General features: G+C 39.2%; 1 protein-coding gene across 2 annotated transcripts in view; it reads left to right on the top strand.

The window, feature by feature from the left end:
* Positions 1 to 4,722: 4,722 nt before the first annotated feature.
* Positions 4,723 to 14,709, top strand: part of dock8 (dedicator of cytokinesis 8) — a 61,526-nt gene continuing 51,539 nt past the window's right edge. For both annotated transcript variants that reach the window (XM_034091963.2, XM_034091964.2), the window contains exons 1-2: positions 4,723 to 4,905; positions 12,876 to 12,975. In XM_034091963.2, the coding sequence (XP_033947854.1) occupies positions 4,853 to 4,905; positions 12,876 to 12,975 (153 nt within the window). In that variant the 5' untranslated portion in view covers positions 4,723 to 4,852. The remainder of the gene's footprint in view (positions 4,906 to 12,875; positions 12,976 to 14,709) is intronic.

Below are 14,709 nucleotides of genomic sequence, written 5' to 3'. Positions count from 1 at the left end.
GCTGAGGCTGGACGATGATTGATTGTTGGTGTGCCATGTGTCACCGTGTGTCTTTTTGGTTTTGTGTTATACTGTATTTTATTGTGTGCAGCTGGTCCTTATCTCCAAGACACATTTAAAACAAATAACCTTGAAGTCCCATCTCTCCCCACCTGCTCCTGCTTCCTACATCCCCTCCACACCACACCAAGTTGTTCTTCTTAATAATAATAATATGTTAATTTTGGGGGGCACATAGCACATAACACATAGGATAGTTTATGTTTAAATTGTTCCCTATATTGCATAGGGGCAATATAGGGAACAATTTAAACAGTGGATTTTGTGATATATCAGCCGGGGTGAGACAAGACAAACCACAAATGGACTACAGAAGGACACAAAAGGACACATGGTACAGTTTATATTATTCTTGGTCTTTTTTCAATAACATATTTCAAAGGTTCTGGATTTGTTTACAAATCTAGAAACTAAATACAAAACTAGAATATATATGAATATATGAAGATCTCATGTCAAAAATAATTGTGATAAATTAGACAGAACTGGCCTGTCTGTGAGCACATTTTATGTTGGTTTGGTTCTTCTGATAAAGGTGTGAATATCTAAATAATATACCAACATATGCTATTGTCATTAGTTGTGTCCCTGTTCTTAAAGCTAAGGCATTGCTAAATTAACAACTCTTGGCTTACAGAGTGGTAACATGAGAACGATTTTTATATATAAAATATAAATGTATTTAAATTTTATAATTTATTTTAAATATTAACAATATAATAAAATAAATGGAAATATATACACCGGCAAATATTTAATATAAATACCTTGTGTGTGTGTGTAGCTATTGCTTTATCTGATTAATGTTATTTTCATATGAAAGTCCATGATTATAAGTATGCAGTATCATAACTACATCTTTGATGTTTATAAAAAACCAAACCGTTTGAAAATTGGTTGAAAATTGAACAAGCTATGGTTATTTAAATAGTAAACCATAATGTTATGAATGAGAGCACTGCCTGTAGCGAGATGGCGGCCAAGTGGCAACGTCGGTCTCCATTGGCCAGCAGCGCGGGTGAGTCATCTAGTGTTTATATATATCTATGGGTAGGCCATCCAGTTATTTTAGCCGGGCCGGCTAAAATGATTGGTCGTGCTTTTTACAGTACTACGGCTCTTCCACAGATTTCATTTTTGTATGGATTTTTTGTCAAAGCAATTAAGATATTCATTGCTATCGGGATGTCAAGAACATTCCATGGAATATAACAAAAAGTGTATCTCGAGCCGGTTTCTCAAACTTACCTACCCCACCTTTAAGTCATGATGTGAAACGGTTAACAAAGAAAAAGGGAAACTCAAGCTGCTGCTACACTTTATTTTATTTATATAAAATTAAGCACTTTTAAGATGCACATATTTTCAAAAGCTATTTTATTTATTTTATCTTATTTTATAAAATAAATGCAGCCAGAGAGGAACATTACGCATATCCACAGTATTTTACTGTATATCTGTATAGTTCAATGTTAATTGACAATAAATATTGTTGTTTATGAATTGTACTTTCGTTATTTGATTGGCAGTCAGTTGTTGATTACATGCAGACGTTGATAAAGCTACAGGCTACTTCAATATCACACTAATTCATAAAGCAACTTAGACATTTTGATGTTCCGGACCTTTGCATGGGGAGATTTTCTCTAACTGGACCTCGTTACATTTTAGTTGAATACCCCTGCTATAGGGTGTACTTTGAGGGTTTGTGACTTTACAGACCGTTTACATGCATAAAAACCTTCACACAAGGACGGGTAATAACCATAGGTAATAACCGGAAAAGCATGACATGGGACCTTTAAATAAAAAAATGAGAACTGGATACAGCGTGGGAGGCGGGGCCTCGTTCATTCCTATGAGAGTTGCTGATTGGCGCATGAAGACAAAATGGCCCGACTTTTGAGAGAGCATCACGAAAGTATTCATATAATCATATAATCCGTTCTTATTGTGCATCCATGGGTAAAGGTAAAACTCATGTAGTACTGAACACGTCAGATGAACGTGCCGGGCGGTGAGGGAGGAAGGAGGTGATGAAGGTTTTGACTAACCGCTCAAAGCACTTCATAATGATGGAAGTGAGTGCTACTGGGCGGTAGTCATTGAGACTGGTCATTATTGTTTTTTTGGGGACAGGAACGATGGTGGAGTGTTTGAAGCATGTGGGGACTACAGACTGCAGCAATAAAACAAATCATCCAACACAAAATAGAAGAAATCTGGACCTATTCTATTTCTTTTTATACAACAGCATCTATTGGGACCGCTCATTGATGTCATCAAGAGCCATTGAGTCTACCTTTTGTAGTCGGCCTCTTAGAATGTTTATAATTTCTTTGTCTCTTAAAATTCCCATAATACATTTTTTTTTATTGTTGATATTGTTTTGTTCTTTATTTTTGTTTTGAGAATCACTTTGCAATTGTGTAAGTGCTATATAAATAGTTATTCTAATATAATTGTTGTTACCATCATGTTTTCTTTGTTTTCTTTATTCATCACTGCAGAAAGGATCATGCCAGCCCACATCAAACACCTGATCAAGAACTTGTGAATCTTCAGGCAGAAAATATGAAAACACCTGTTCAAAGTTCCAGTTTCCTGTACATGGAACCATGCCTGTATGGGACTCTGTTCCACATGTCTTCAGTTCTGGACCCTATGACTCGGACACTAGTTCTACCAAGGCTTATTAGAGGTAAGAGTGGTAGGAGAGTAGTGGAGTTATCTTTGTATTTAGGCTGCAAGTCGACAAAGGTGATCAAGTGTTGATGCTAATAATGATCCGATTCATTTGATATTGATTGTCTGCCAATACCGAATCCTGATCCGATTCTTCTATTTCCCAGATAATACAGCTGCACTGTGTACACTAGCTCTATTTGTTTTTGCCATTGTAATTCACCATAAGCAATTGTTGACTGTAACATCTATGCCAACCAACTGAAATTTGTAATGTATTTTACCATACTTTAACGGTCAAGTTCTGGCAACCACAGCAGCCCAAATGTTACTTATATCTGTACATTTATTTTCAGTTTGCTTCAAGAAGTGGCTTCAGCAGACATAAATGCAGGCCAGATTGGGAAAGGCTGGACGCTACACAACGGGAAACATGGACATGAACAAGGAAAAACAAAAAACACTTTCTTTGTTGCCTTTTTCTTAGCATACATAGTGTTACTGTTTTTGTTGCCATTTAAATATTGAATTCTGTTTATTACTTTAATTTTAAATCAAATGCACCTGTTTTAGATAATATATTTATTTTTGATGTATAGGTTGATTTGCAGGTTGGTTGTTATTTGTACAAGTATTGTATTGTTACTGTGTATTTTATTATATTAACTAGATATTTATTAAATTGAATACTGTTATGAACACTATACAATGTCTTTATTTTGGAAGATACCAGAATACATGACACAATTAATCTTTGTAATATATTTATGTTCTCTGGTTTAAATAATCATACCAGTATTTAAACAATGTATGCTGGTCACCTGGAATCCGGGTAAGCTTCCAACATGGTATTTAATACTACTATTAAACATAAGCTGGTGATAGATGGATGCTGGTGACCAGCCAAGCATACCAGCATACTATGCTGGTATATGCTGTTTTTATTTATCTGGCCAGGATGGCTGGTTTAGCTGGTGCACCAGCTAAACCAGCTAAACCAGCCATCCTGGCCAGCCTAATATCTACTGGTTGGTCAGGCCTGACCAGCTAAATTGGTCTAAACTGTTTTTTTCAGCAGGGCAGCAGGGTACATTTATTACCCAGATTAAAACTAGAAGACATTTGTTGCTTTTTCTGGACTTTTAAACTAATTATTTCCCCATTCTCCTCTACTAGGCCTATTATGTCATTTCATTTTTACTGGTCAGAAACTATATTTAGTTCCCAGTGGTGTAAAGTAGCTAAGTACATTTACGCAAGTTCTGTACTTAAGTACAATTTTGAGAGACTTGTACTTTACCTTTTTATTTTTGCTACTTTCTACTTCTACACCACTACAATTCAGAGGTAAATAGTGTACTTTTACTCAACTTACATTTGTTAAATACCTTTGGTTACTTTGCACATTAGGCTTGCTTATTAACAATGTAATATACTGTACACATTAATAAGACTTTAGACTTTAGTACCCTGCAGCATACAAAATAATTAAAGTTAGTTGCACCTTTGATAAACACATGAATGCATCAATAATTATAATCAAAACATATCATATATTATCCTGAAATGGGCCAATTTGCATAATGAGTACTTTAAGTATATTTGTATGGTAATATTGTTGTACTTTAGCTTGAGTAACATTTTGAATGCAGGACTTTTACTTGTAACAGAGTAGGCTATTCCTACATTCTGGTACTTCTACTTTACAAGTACAAGATCTGAGAACTTCTCCCACCTCTGAAAGTTCCTATTACTAAGCCTACTAACACCCCAGAGAGGGAGATAGAGAAGAAGCCTGCTCCATAAACCGAAAAGCTTAACTCGGCAGCGAGGGAGCGCGCGTGTCTCATCCAGACTGTCCCATCATCCCCTCCCTCTCCCCTCTCTCCCGCCCTCCCTCTCTTTCTCTCTCTCTCTCTCTCTCTCCACGGGATGGCTCAAATCAAATGCGGAAGTTTACACCCAGGAAAGCTGCGCGGCGCTAGCAACATGAGTGTTGACATGACAGTGGATCTGTAGCGAGGAGAAGGAGCGGCGCGTCGGTGACAGCGAGGCGGGCTGACCGCGGGAACACACCGGAGCCAGCAGAACCGGACTTCACACTCACATGGCTTCAATGAATAGCGCAGACCGGAGAGCTTTTGCTCTAAAAATCAACAGGTAAACACGTCCCGTAGCTTAGCTCCAGTGGTTTTAGTATCAAGTTGAGTTTCAGGAGTGAATGTGAACTCTTAGTACCTCCCCGGAGAGATAGGAGGGAGGGAGCTCGGCCCTGACAGTCGGAGGGGATTCCACAGGGGAGCAGGCAGCCACATGTTGTGAATGTTAATGCGGCAGGTTAGTTCACATTGTCCCGGAAAAAAGGCAGCATAAAGGATAGTTAACTTCCAACTTGTTTCCAACTTTATCTAAAACATAAATACAGAGTATAGTTAACTTATGGTGCTTGTGGCAGCCATATGATCCAGCCTGAATGCATCTGTATTTTATCAGTCCTTTCATGACGATGACGAATCTGAATCTGGTGTTTCTATAATGGTCATTTCCTGTGGTGTGAAAGGTCTAACTAGTCCTTAGAGCTGCTATACGAAGCGATGTGGTCATAGTTCCTGCTGTGACACTGGCCAGGTGTGGAGGAAGTATGTTCATGGAAGTCTATTGTGTACCAACCAATGACTCCTCTGTAGTACAAGTCATTCAAACAAATACAATACTTCCTATGATTTTGCTGTAAAGGCAAATAAAGCTTCCCCAGGGCTGACTGGTCAAACTTGATGTCTTGAACATCTTGTATTTGAAGGAAGCACAGTTTTAATCACCATTTGATAATATCTCTAAACCACTCCACCAAAAATATGTTTCCTTGTTTCTGCAGCAACACACCCTCACAAGTGTACTAACTTAACCTTTGTATTTGGAATGAAAAATAATGTTTTTTTTGCATTATGAGTTTGAACGATCACTGTTAAAGGTTTGTAACGATGCAAGTATAGACAGTTATTGATGAATCTTTTAGCTATTCTCTTTATTAATAGTTTTTACTATAATATCTATAAATACACTGAAGACTACCAACCACATTATTACAGTTCTCAAGCTGACATTGTCAATTGTTTTGGTCCTACAACAACTATTACATATATTTAATAGTTGTTTTTTGTAGTTGTTGTAGAACCAAAACAATTGAACGATACCAAACAGAGCAAATCCTCACAATTGAAAAGCTGAATCAAGCACATGTCAAGCATTTCTTCTGAAAAACGTACAACTTTACCTTTAAATCTAAATAGCTGTCTGATAATTTCAGCTCTAGTTCAACACATTCAATTGTTTTTTCATGGAAAATAACATATCCAGAACAACGACAAAGTGAACGCACTTGACTCTTATGGAGAAATCATGGATCCTCTTGCTGTGCAGAGCTGAGCTCAGCTGCTGAGAGATGTGAGGATCTTGGGTCACAGCCTGAATCCAGTGATGAGACAGCAGACGGGCTGGTTAGAAAATGCTGTGCTGTAGTAAAGCATGATGTTGTGGAATGAGTGGCTGCAAAGTGCGTAGCAGCAAAGCCAGTAAGTGATGATGCAACAGACGTAGTTCACTCTGTTGACAGTGATTCTTCTATTTTTAGTTGTAGGGAGAAAACACAGTTGTATATTGACTAAGCAGTAGCAACATAAATGCAAGGTAGTGCAAGCTATAGAAATGATCAGACAGTCAATACTATCAGAGTAATCATTTTAACCTTTTTATGGTGGACAGTTGACAGGTGACAGTAAATGATGATGATGAGAGAGAGGAAGGATTATGTGCAACACTTGGCCCAACCCGTGTTCTGTTATGATGACATGGTCAGCGTCTACCTATATTTAATTTAATTTATTTCATTACCTTTGCTTATTATGCCTGTTTTTAAATGCCTTTTTAATAATGTATTTGTGCTGTATTTGTTCTTAAATGTTGTTTGCTTTTAATCTGTAAAGCACTTTGAATCGCCACGTGCTGAAAAGTGCTATATAAATAAAATTGCCTTGCCTTATAGGCCACTATATGCCCCAATTTATGTAGTTTGAAAACTCATGAATACACGCATTAGTCAGACTATTTTAAACATTACTCCATGGATAGAAATAACCTATAATCATGGCAACAGACACAACAAAAACCCTCACACAGAAAAAGAGGAACATTTCAACAGTTTGAAATAGAAGTAAACAATATGTTCAAGGCCGGGAAACCTGGTGATAGACACACCACACACTCATCTCATATTTGTATAGGTGTTGCTGCTTCAGGGTTAATAATGACAGTGACACGTTGTTATATCGAGCCCTATATATTCGTTATGTGCTCATGAAGAGTTTATCTCTCGATCTTTCTATGAGGATGGAGTGTGAAGGAGATCCTGCACACTGTGGACAATTAGTCGCTCTGGGTTTCGCTTCACTTTTTTTGTAGCTCATGGCAGTTTTATATCATGAAATGTGGGTTTCTTCATAAGCACCCAAAAAGAGGAATGGAGAAGATGTGGGAGAATATGTCAGTAAAAAAGGTAGCACAGTGATTGTGTCCTAGCATATGGTAGCAGGTGTGAGAACAGCTGTGGACGTGGGGCCTCTGTCGTTCAATACCCCTAAGAGCCAGAGGGATCCAGATTGAGTTACATCTGATTTCCTGTGGGCTCTGGTTAATGACATCTGTTAACCCTCATGGCTGTTGGTGGGCCATCTAGTGATGGGGTCAGTTGGGTGTCAAAAAGATGTATAGCTTACTAAAAAAACGTTTAATGATCAGGGTTAAAGCATTCAAACTCAGCTAGAAGTTGTTTCAAGTTGTGTCACTTTTTTCTGGCATGAAGCCAAGCCGCCTCTGACCTGAGTCCTGCTAAATGACTTCTGTGTTTGTGCGTGCCTCCCTTTGACAGGAAGCCGTGATGGTGCTGATAGCAGTAAGACCCATTACGTCTGGAGACATATGATAGTATGAGACACGCTGTGGGGGCATCCCTTTGGTCTTCTTCCTCTTTTCATGAACACCACACCACTTTCTGTTTTCCTGTGTTTCTTTTTGGCTCAGCTGAGGGATTAAGGACATATGGGGGAGAGCAGAAGTTAAAGGAGCCGCCCACTAATAATGATGGTACTCAGGATAATTGTAGACTGCATGGCTGAGCAGCATGTGGGCAAGGTGTTGCGTCATGAGGTGTAAATACCGATAATCATGAGTACAATTATAGATCTTGTTATCTGGGGGGTACTATTAATCAGAAATATAGCCATGAGAAGAATGCCACTGCGGTTTTACAGCTGAATTCAATTTGAATACTGCTTGGACAATTATTTGAGAAATGCTGAAAGGAACAAACCATTATGCACACACAGCAAGTGCAGGTCTGCCATAGACAGCATGACGTGCCAGCCTCTCTCTATAGGGAGGGGATGATAAAAGGTTTTATATCTCGAAGCCACATTGACACTTCCTGGCTGGGAGACCTTTAAAACAATACTTCTTTAGCATGCTGCCGTGTATAATTGTAATGTCTAAGGAACATGAAACAGCTGTTTGGCAGCTGATGATATTCAATTAAATGATTCTCTAACAAGTCTAAAGGATTGCTGACAGATTAGAGGTATGTTTAACGTCTCATAAAAACATGAAGTGGTAGGGTCTTACAAAGCAACCTGGGGGCGTGTGGCGTAGTGGGTTGTCCGTAGGTGTTCGGCTCAGGGGGTCACAGGTTCAAACCCCACTGTAGTCAGCATGTCGTTGTGTCCCTGGGCAAGACACTTCATCCCAAATTATAATTAACAAAAAACATATTTAGCTTTCTAGCCTTCCTCTTTGTCTTTGAATAAGGGACAATGTTGTCTGATCAGGATGATCTAATTAGCACTGTGTGACAGATTTAATCGTTAGTTGTAGCAATAGTTTCGACATGAAAAAGCAATTCTGTATTTGCTGCAATTGATATTCATGTTATGAATTATGTTGGGCTCTTATGCATACAGACAACAGGATATTAGTGCCAAAAATGTGTCATCAGCCCTGATTTATACGTAGCTGGAGTCTGCTGTCGGTAGGGATTTCCTGGTAGCAGCTGTTTAAAGAGTGCAGTCCTCATCAGTGTTGATTACCTATTCTAATTATATTTAATCAAAAAAGACAAGGAAAATGGTAGTCATTGGCATCAAGCGTGTATTCAAACTGATGAATGCTGGCTTGATAACTTCAATATAAATGTCAGAGGACATTTTGCAATAGATTTTCAGAGCTTCACATTGATCCCCAGGCCTTGAAGCATGTTATAGTGACAAACAGTATTTTGAAATGCACACATTTCCCTTAATTAGAATCGTACATTTAATATGTTTGGGATTCAGGATGAAACATGTACTATTTGTGCAGTTAGCTTAAAGTTGCAGCCTACACTGATTTACTGTTGCTGGGTCTGATCACATTTTATTTATCATCCTCACGCTGGTGTTGAGCAACATGCCTCATGGGGGATGCCACTATGGTCATTCTCAGAGATGTCAGATCCTAAGCCCAGTGCCTTGATGAGCCACACAGACCTGAGGCTGCTTTCAAGAGCAATGCAGTCAACTTCATTACCAGCTGCTTTTACAGACTGAATCAGATCTGTTTAAAAACAATATTGTAATACTCATTTCCACTGAACCTTTCCTATTCAGTCTTCTTGACATTTATTAACCAATGACCTTGACTTATGTAGTCTCTCTGCAAAAGCACTGTAGGATTTGTTGACTGTCAAATATTAATTATTATTTAAAGTATGTTGGGTTGATCAATTTCAAGAAATGTTGACTTGTTCGGTCTTATTCAAGGCTTATGTTAGAAGCTGCTTTTTCTATTATTTCACCAGAATCACCAACATCCAAAGCTCTTCCTTTGTTTTTATGACAGAAGCCGCTTTGGTTTTATGTAACCAAAAACACAGAGGCAGGGGCATTTTAAGGAGAATGACAGATGTATTGTGCTGTGACAAGCTGTTTCTCTATTAGTGCTGTTAAAGGTGGGGTAGGTAAGTTTGAGAAACCGGCTCGAGATACACTTTTTGTTATATTTCATGGAATGCTCTTAACATCCCGATAGCAATGAATATCTTAAGTGCTTTGACAACAAATCCATAAAAAATATCATCTGTGGAAGCCGTGGTGCTGTAAAAAGCACGACCAATCATCTGAGCCTGCCCGGCTAAAATAACTGGATGGCCTACCTGCCTGTCAGCCTTCCATCTGTGCACAAACTTATCTCATGCCCTCATTGGTCATGTGTGCGTTTGTGTGTGTTGGAGGAGGGGCTCTGTAAGGAAGTGGCACATTTTTTCCGGCTGTGTATTTTCAAATTCTAGCACACTCAAGCTGGTTTCTCCAAAATTACCTACCCCACCTTTAAGCAGTCAGAATGTGGATGCATGTGTGTATTCAAACATCCCTTAATATAAACATTCTGTAGTATGTGTTGGTATTTATGACGCTTTGAGCTTTGTCTTTCTAGTGGCAATGAAAGATAAAGAGGGAGGGCACTTATTAGTGGTGAAGTGGCTGTGGGTTTTGTCTACACACAGGGTAGGGCCTGTTTCTTTTGAAGTAAAGTTATGAGAAAGTTTTACAGGGTTTAAATTGCCTTGGGTACAAGTACAATTAGCTCAAGCAAGAAAAGGCATTCTTGTGTGCAGCAGTGTATATCATCATATATAGCCATTGGCCAGTAACCATTCTCAAATCAAAGTGAGAAATTCTAAAACTAATCTGACCAAACGGGAGTCTGAGACAGAAGTCAGACTTCTGGCCTGTCGATAACTCCTCCCCAGATACCTGCTGAGATGGAGCTGTGAGGAGTGTCATTCTTTGTGTTGACCTGAAGCTTTCTTGGGCTTTAGTTCCTTACCTACAGCCTCTTTAATCTCCACAGGTTTATGTGATTTGACACATTGCCTTACTAAGTGTTACTAAGCGTTACTAAGCACATCCCTTTTAGACATCTCTGTAAAAATTGGGTGTTAATGATGTGCTGTGTGAGTGTACTGGATATTTGTACAATTGTGCCACTCCTTCATTCGGCAGTCGACTACTTAATTACGGTTAATTATATATGGAGAATGATGTAGTAACAGTAGCTTTTGCACACATTAGAATTGTTCTGCATTTCTGTATATATTGTTGCATCATTGTAGATTTTTAAATGACAATGAAGCAGCTATGTACGTATGTAAACACAATTGTGCTGCTTCTGGACCTTGCTCTTTGTGTAAATGTGTATACTCTCCCACCCATGCCATAACCTCTTCTGGCATTCAGTTATTGTGTTGACTCAGCATGTTATGGGATTGACAAGAGGGAGGGAGGGAATCCTGTTAAAGAAAATGTGCATGTATGTCAGAGAGTGTTGTATTCTTCATTATTGTCTTTTAGATTGAACTGTAATTTCCAAAAAGCACCTGCTTTGGTGATTTTGTGTTGCTTCATAACACACATGATATGAGTTTTCAGAGGGTTGCATAAAGCTGTTCTACAGACTTTACATCAGGGGTCTCAAACTCAAGGCCCGGGGGCCAAATCCGGCCCGCAACTTCATTTTATGTGGCCCCGCAAGAGCTGGCAAAGAATATAATACGTTTATTATACGGTTACATGTCCCTTTACAGAAGCAGGTTGCCCATAAACTACATGTCCCACAATGCATCTCGTTTTGTGACATGCGCACTGAAGAGACTTGCAATTATTTGCCCTGGACTTCTGCTTTCAGACGTAGTTTTCATTACTAAGTTATTATCCTATCCGATAATAATCCAATTCAGAGGCAATAATGTAATATATAATACATTATTTTATATATATATATATATTATATATTTATATAATTATATAGTTAACCGGCCCTTTGAGTGCAACCTTTATGCGAATGTGGCCCGCGATGAAATTGAGTTTGCCACCCCTGCTTTACATGCTTCATGCCACCTCATTGGTTCAGACATGCTGGGATGGTATTTCTCCCTTGTACTAGCGTTTATGGTTTGTGGTGGTAATTAGTAACAGGGCTGTCGTAACAATGGCTTTGGGGACTTAATGAACCCATGAGATTGACCACAGGGGAAGCGCTGGGGAATGTGACCCACTTACATAAGTCTCTCCCCTGTAACTCTCCCCTGCGTGGCAATGTTACAGTGAACTGTTTTTGACATTCTCACATGCGGAAATACAAATATGAGTAATTTTAATGACACACAAACTAAAGCATACAGACACGAATGGCAAACACACATACTCATGCTCATACACACAAAACTAGCCTTTCATCATTCAACAGCAGAAAATAAAGCAGTCATTGTGTAGAGTTTGGTCCGGCTGAAATGATATGGTAGATTATTTACAAAGAAAGACCGTGTACTAGCTCAACTTAGCACTGAGATGACATGTGGGCAGCAAATTGAGACTCTGGCTTTTTTCTTGTCATCCTCTGTTCCCTTCTTTTTGAATAGGGCTACACACACACACACACACACACACACACACACACACACACACACACACACACACACACACACACACACACACACACACACACACACACACACACACACACACACACACACACACACACACACACACACACACACACACACACACACACACACACACACACACACACACACACACACACACACACACACCCACAACTACCCAATATATTTGAATACTGCTCCATTCCTATGTCATGTTGATTTCCTGCTCAGTCTGACCCTTAAATCACGACACCATATTTATTCCACTGCCTTTATGGCTGCCAGCATCACAAAGCCTTTACATACTGAGCAGAGATTTGCTTCTGTAGAAGCGAACAACAGTTTGAATGCAATTACCATGACAGACCAATTTAAACTAATCAGAGTCGTAACAATGGTGGAATTAGTGTTGCATCTCTCATTAAGATGCACTGTGTGCATGTCTGTGGAATTGTATAAAAGGTTTTCCATGAGGTTGTAGATGTTTAGAAGTAATACAGTTTAAACCCACAACTATGCCATCCTGGTGTAATAACTAGTATCATCTGCCTCCTGAACACAACCCCTTATATATCTGTATGTGTTGTTCCCATGTTTTTTCCAGACACTCTTCTGCTGAGATCAGACGACACTTCGGAGGGAACAATGTTTCTCAACACAGCCGAACCAGCTCCAACGCTTCGGCCTCGGTGTACCTAACTATGGTGAGCTTTCAAGAGAAACATTGGCTTTTGAATGAAGTTATTCTAGTCCAGTAGGTATTTGTCACATGATACAGTATACGGTATGTTCACAGTCACCTAGCATTATCTGTTATTTGCATCATGTGCCATCAGCTACAGGCAGGTTTCTGAAAGGAAAGCACGCAATGTGAGGATTATTTGACCCAATAACGTAAAAATGTGAATGTCTTTTTTATGCACATAGTAGCATATGCTGCTGTTTAACATTTTAAAGGGGACCTATCATGCAAAATGCACTTTGTGATGTCTTTTATACATAAATATGTGTCCCCGGTGCGTCGGGGAACTCACGCAGCGTCAGAAAATAAAACCCTCTCTCTTTTCCTCCGTACCCAAATCTTTTATAAACGGGTGTACAACGGGCGGATACAGATTCCATCCGAGCTGACGTCAGCCCGGAATAATTGGTGGCGGACCCACAGAAAGTTGCCATCAGAAACAATGCCTGACGTGTTTTGGACGTAATCTCGTCTTTGTTTACATTAGCAAGCCTTGCTAACACTCAGAGCTAACCTGTACTGGAGAGCACATGTGTTTAAAAAGCAGGAAATAAAAAAAGAACTCGCCTTGTGATAAACCTGCAAGAGAAAAAGCATTTGAGCTCCATACTGTTTCAGAAATGATCCTTGACGTGGTTTAACAACCAAATTTAACTTTATCTCCGGTAGAATTCTGATCAGGCATTAGCTCCGCCTCCTCTTCTTTTTGTTTTCAAGCTAAGGACCCATAATCTGCATTTCTCTAACAGGGCTTCAAAACAGGGGTTTGAGCAGTATGAGGGATGGCTACAATGGGTGATCTGTTTGGTATTTTGAAAAAAAAACTTCACAGACATGTTTTGTAATATAGCATGATTGGTCCACTTTAAGGTTTGTTTAAGAAGGTGAGCAGACTTATATTGCAAACTGTTACATAATGTTGCTTCACTTAATGATGTAAGGCTAGGTGCAGTGGTTCCTCACAAAGGTGAGTGTTTATGTTTACACCACCAAAAGGATATAAGCATATCTTCTTCACATCCTCTTAGCTGTCATTAGTGCTGAGCATGCCTGACTCAGTGTGATGTCTCTGAGTCTCAAAGATTATATTTGGATCAGAAATTCTGCCACAACATAAGTTAGTGCATTTGCAAGAACAGCTGTCTGCAATTCTGCCAAAGAGCTTAGTTGTGTTTTTCAGGAAGAGTATTTCTTCCTCTTACAATAGATGAGGACTTTGTCATGACTTCACATGCTTCTCTTAAAACTTGGCTGACACTTCCTGTTCTTTGATTTAGCAGGGATTCAAATCCAAGTATTCCTTAGTTTTTGCAGAAGGTTGCATCATATTACAGTTGTTATCTTGCCTCCTCAGTTGAATCCTAGCAGACAGTGAGTGTTCCTGCTCCCTTAAGCAAGCAGACAGAATGATGCAAAGTAATCCTTTGCAGGGATTTGTTACCGCTGCACTCTTAGTCTCTCCGTGTTACCCTCTGAACCTCTGTCTCCGCCTCCCACATTCTTTTATTCCTCCGTCTGTCTTCCTGCTTTTTTCTATTTCTGTCTTTCCCTCACATTTCTCCTCTCTCTGCCACCCTACATCTCTCATTTTAAGTTTACTAAAGCTCTTAGGCACTAAGTCTCCTGACATATCTGTGTGCATGACTAACTGAGCCGAAGCCTTTCGATACTTACCCAGTGATGATCCTTGAGCTTG

This window comes from Pseudochaenichthys georgianus, chromosome 9, assembly GCF_902827115.2.
Source record: "Pseudochaenichthys georgianus chromosome 9, fPseGeo1.2, whole genome shotgun sequence".
NCBI lineage: Eukaryota > Metazoa > Chordata > Actinopteri > Perciformes > Channichthyidae > Pseudochaenichthys > Pseudochaenichthys georgianus.
This window is presented reverse-complemented; position numbering and strand designations above follow the sequence as displayed.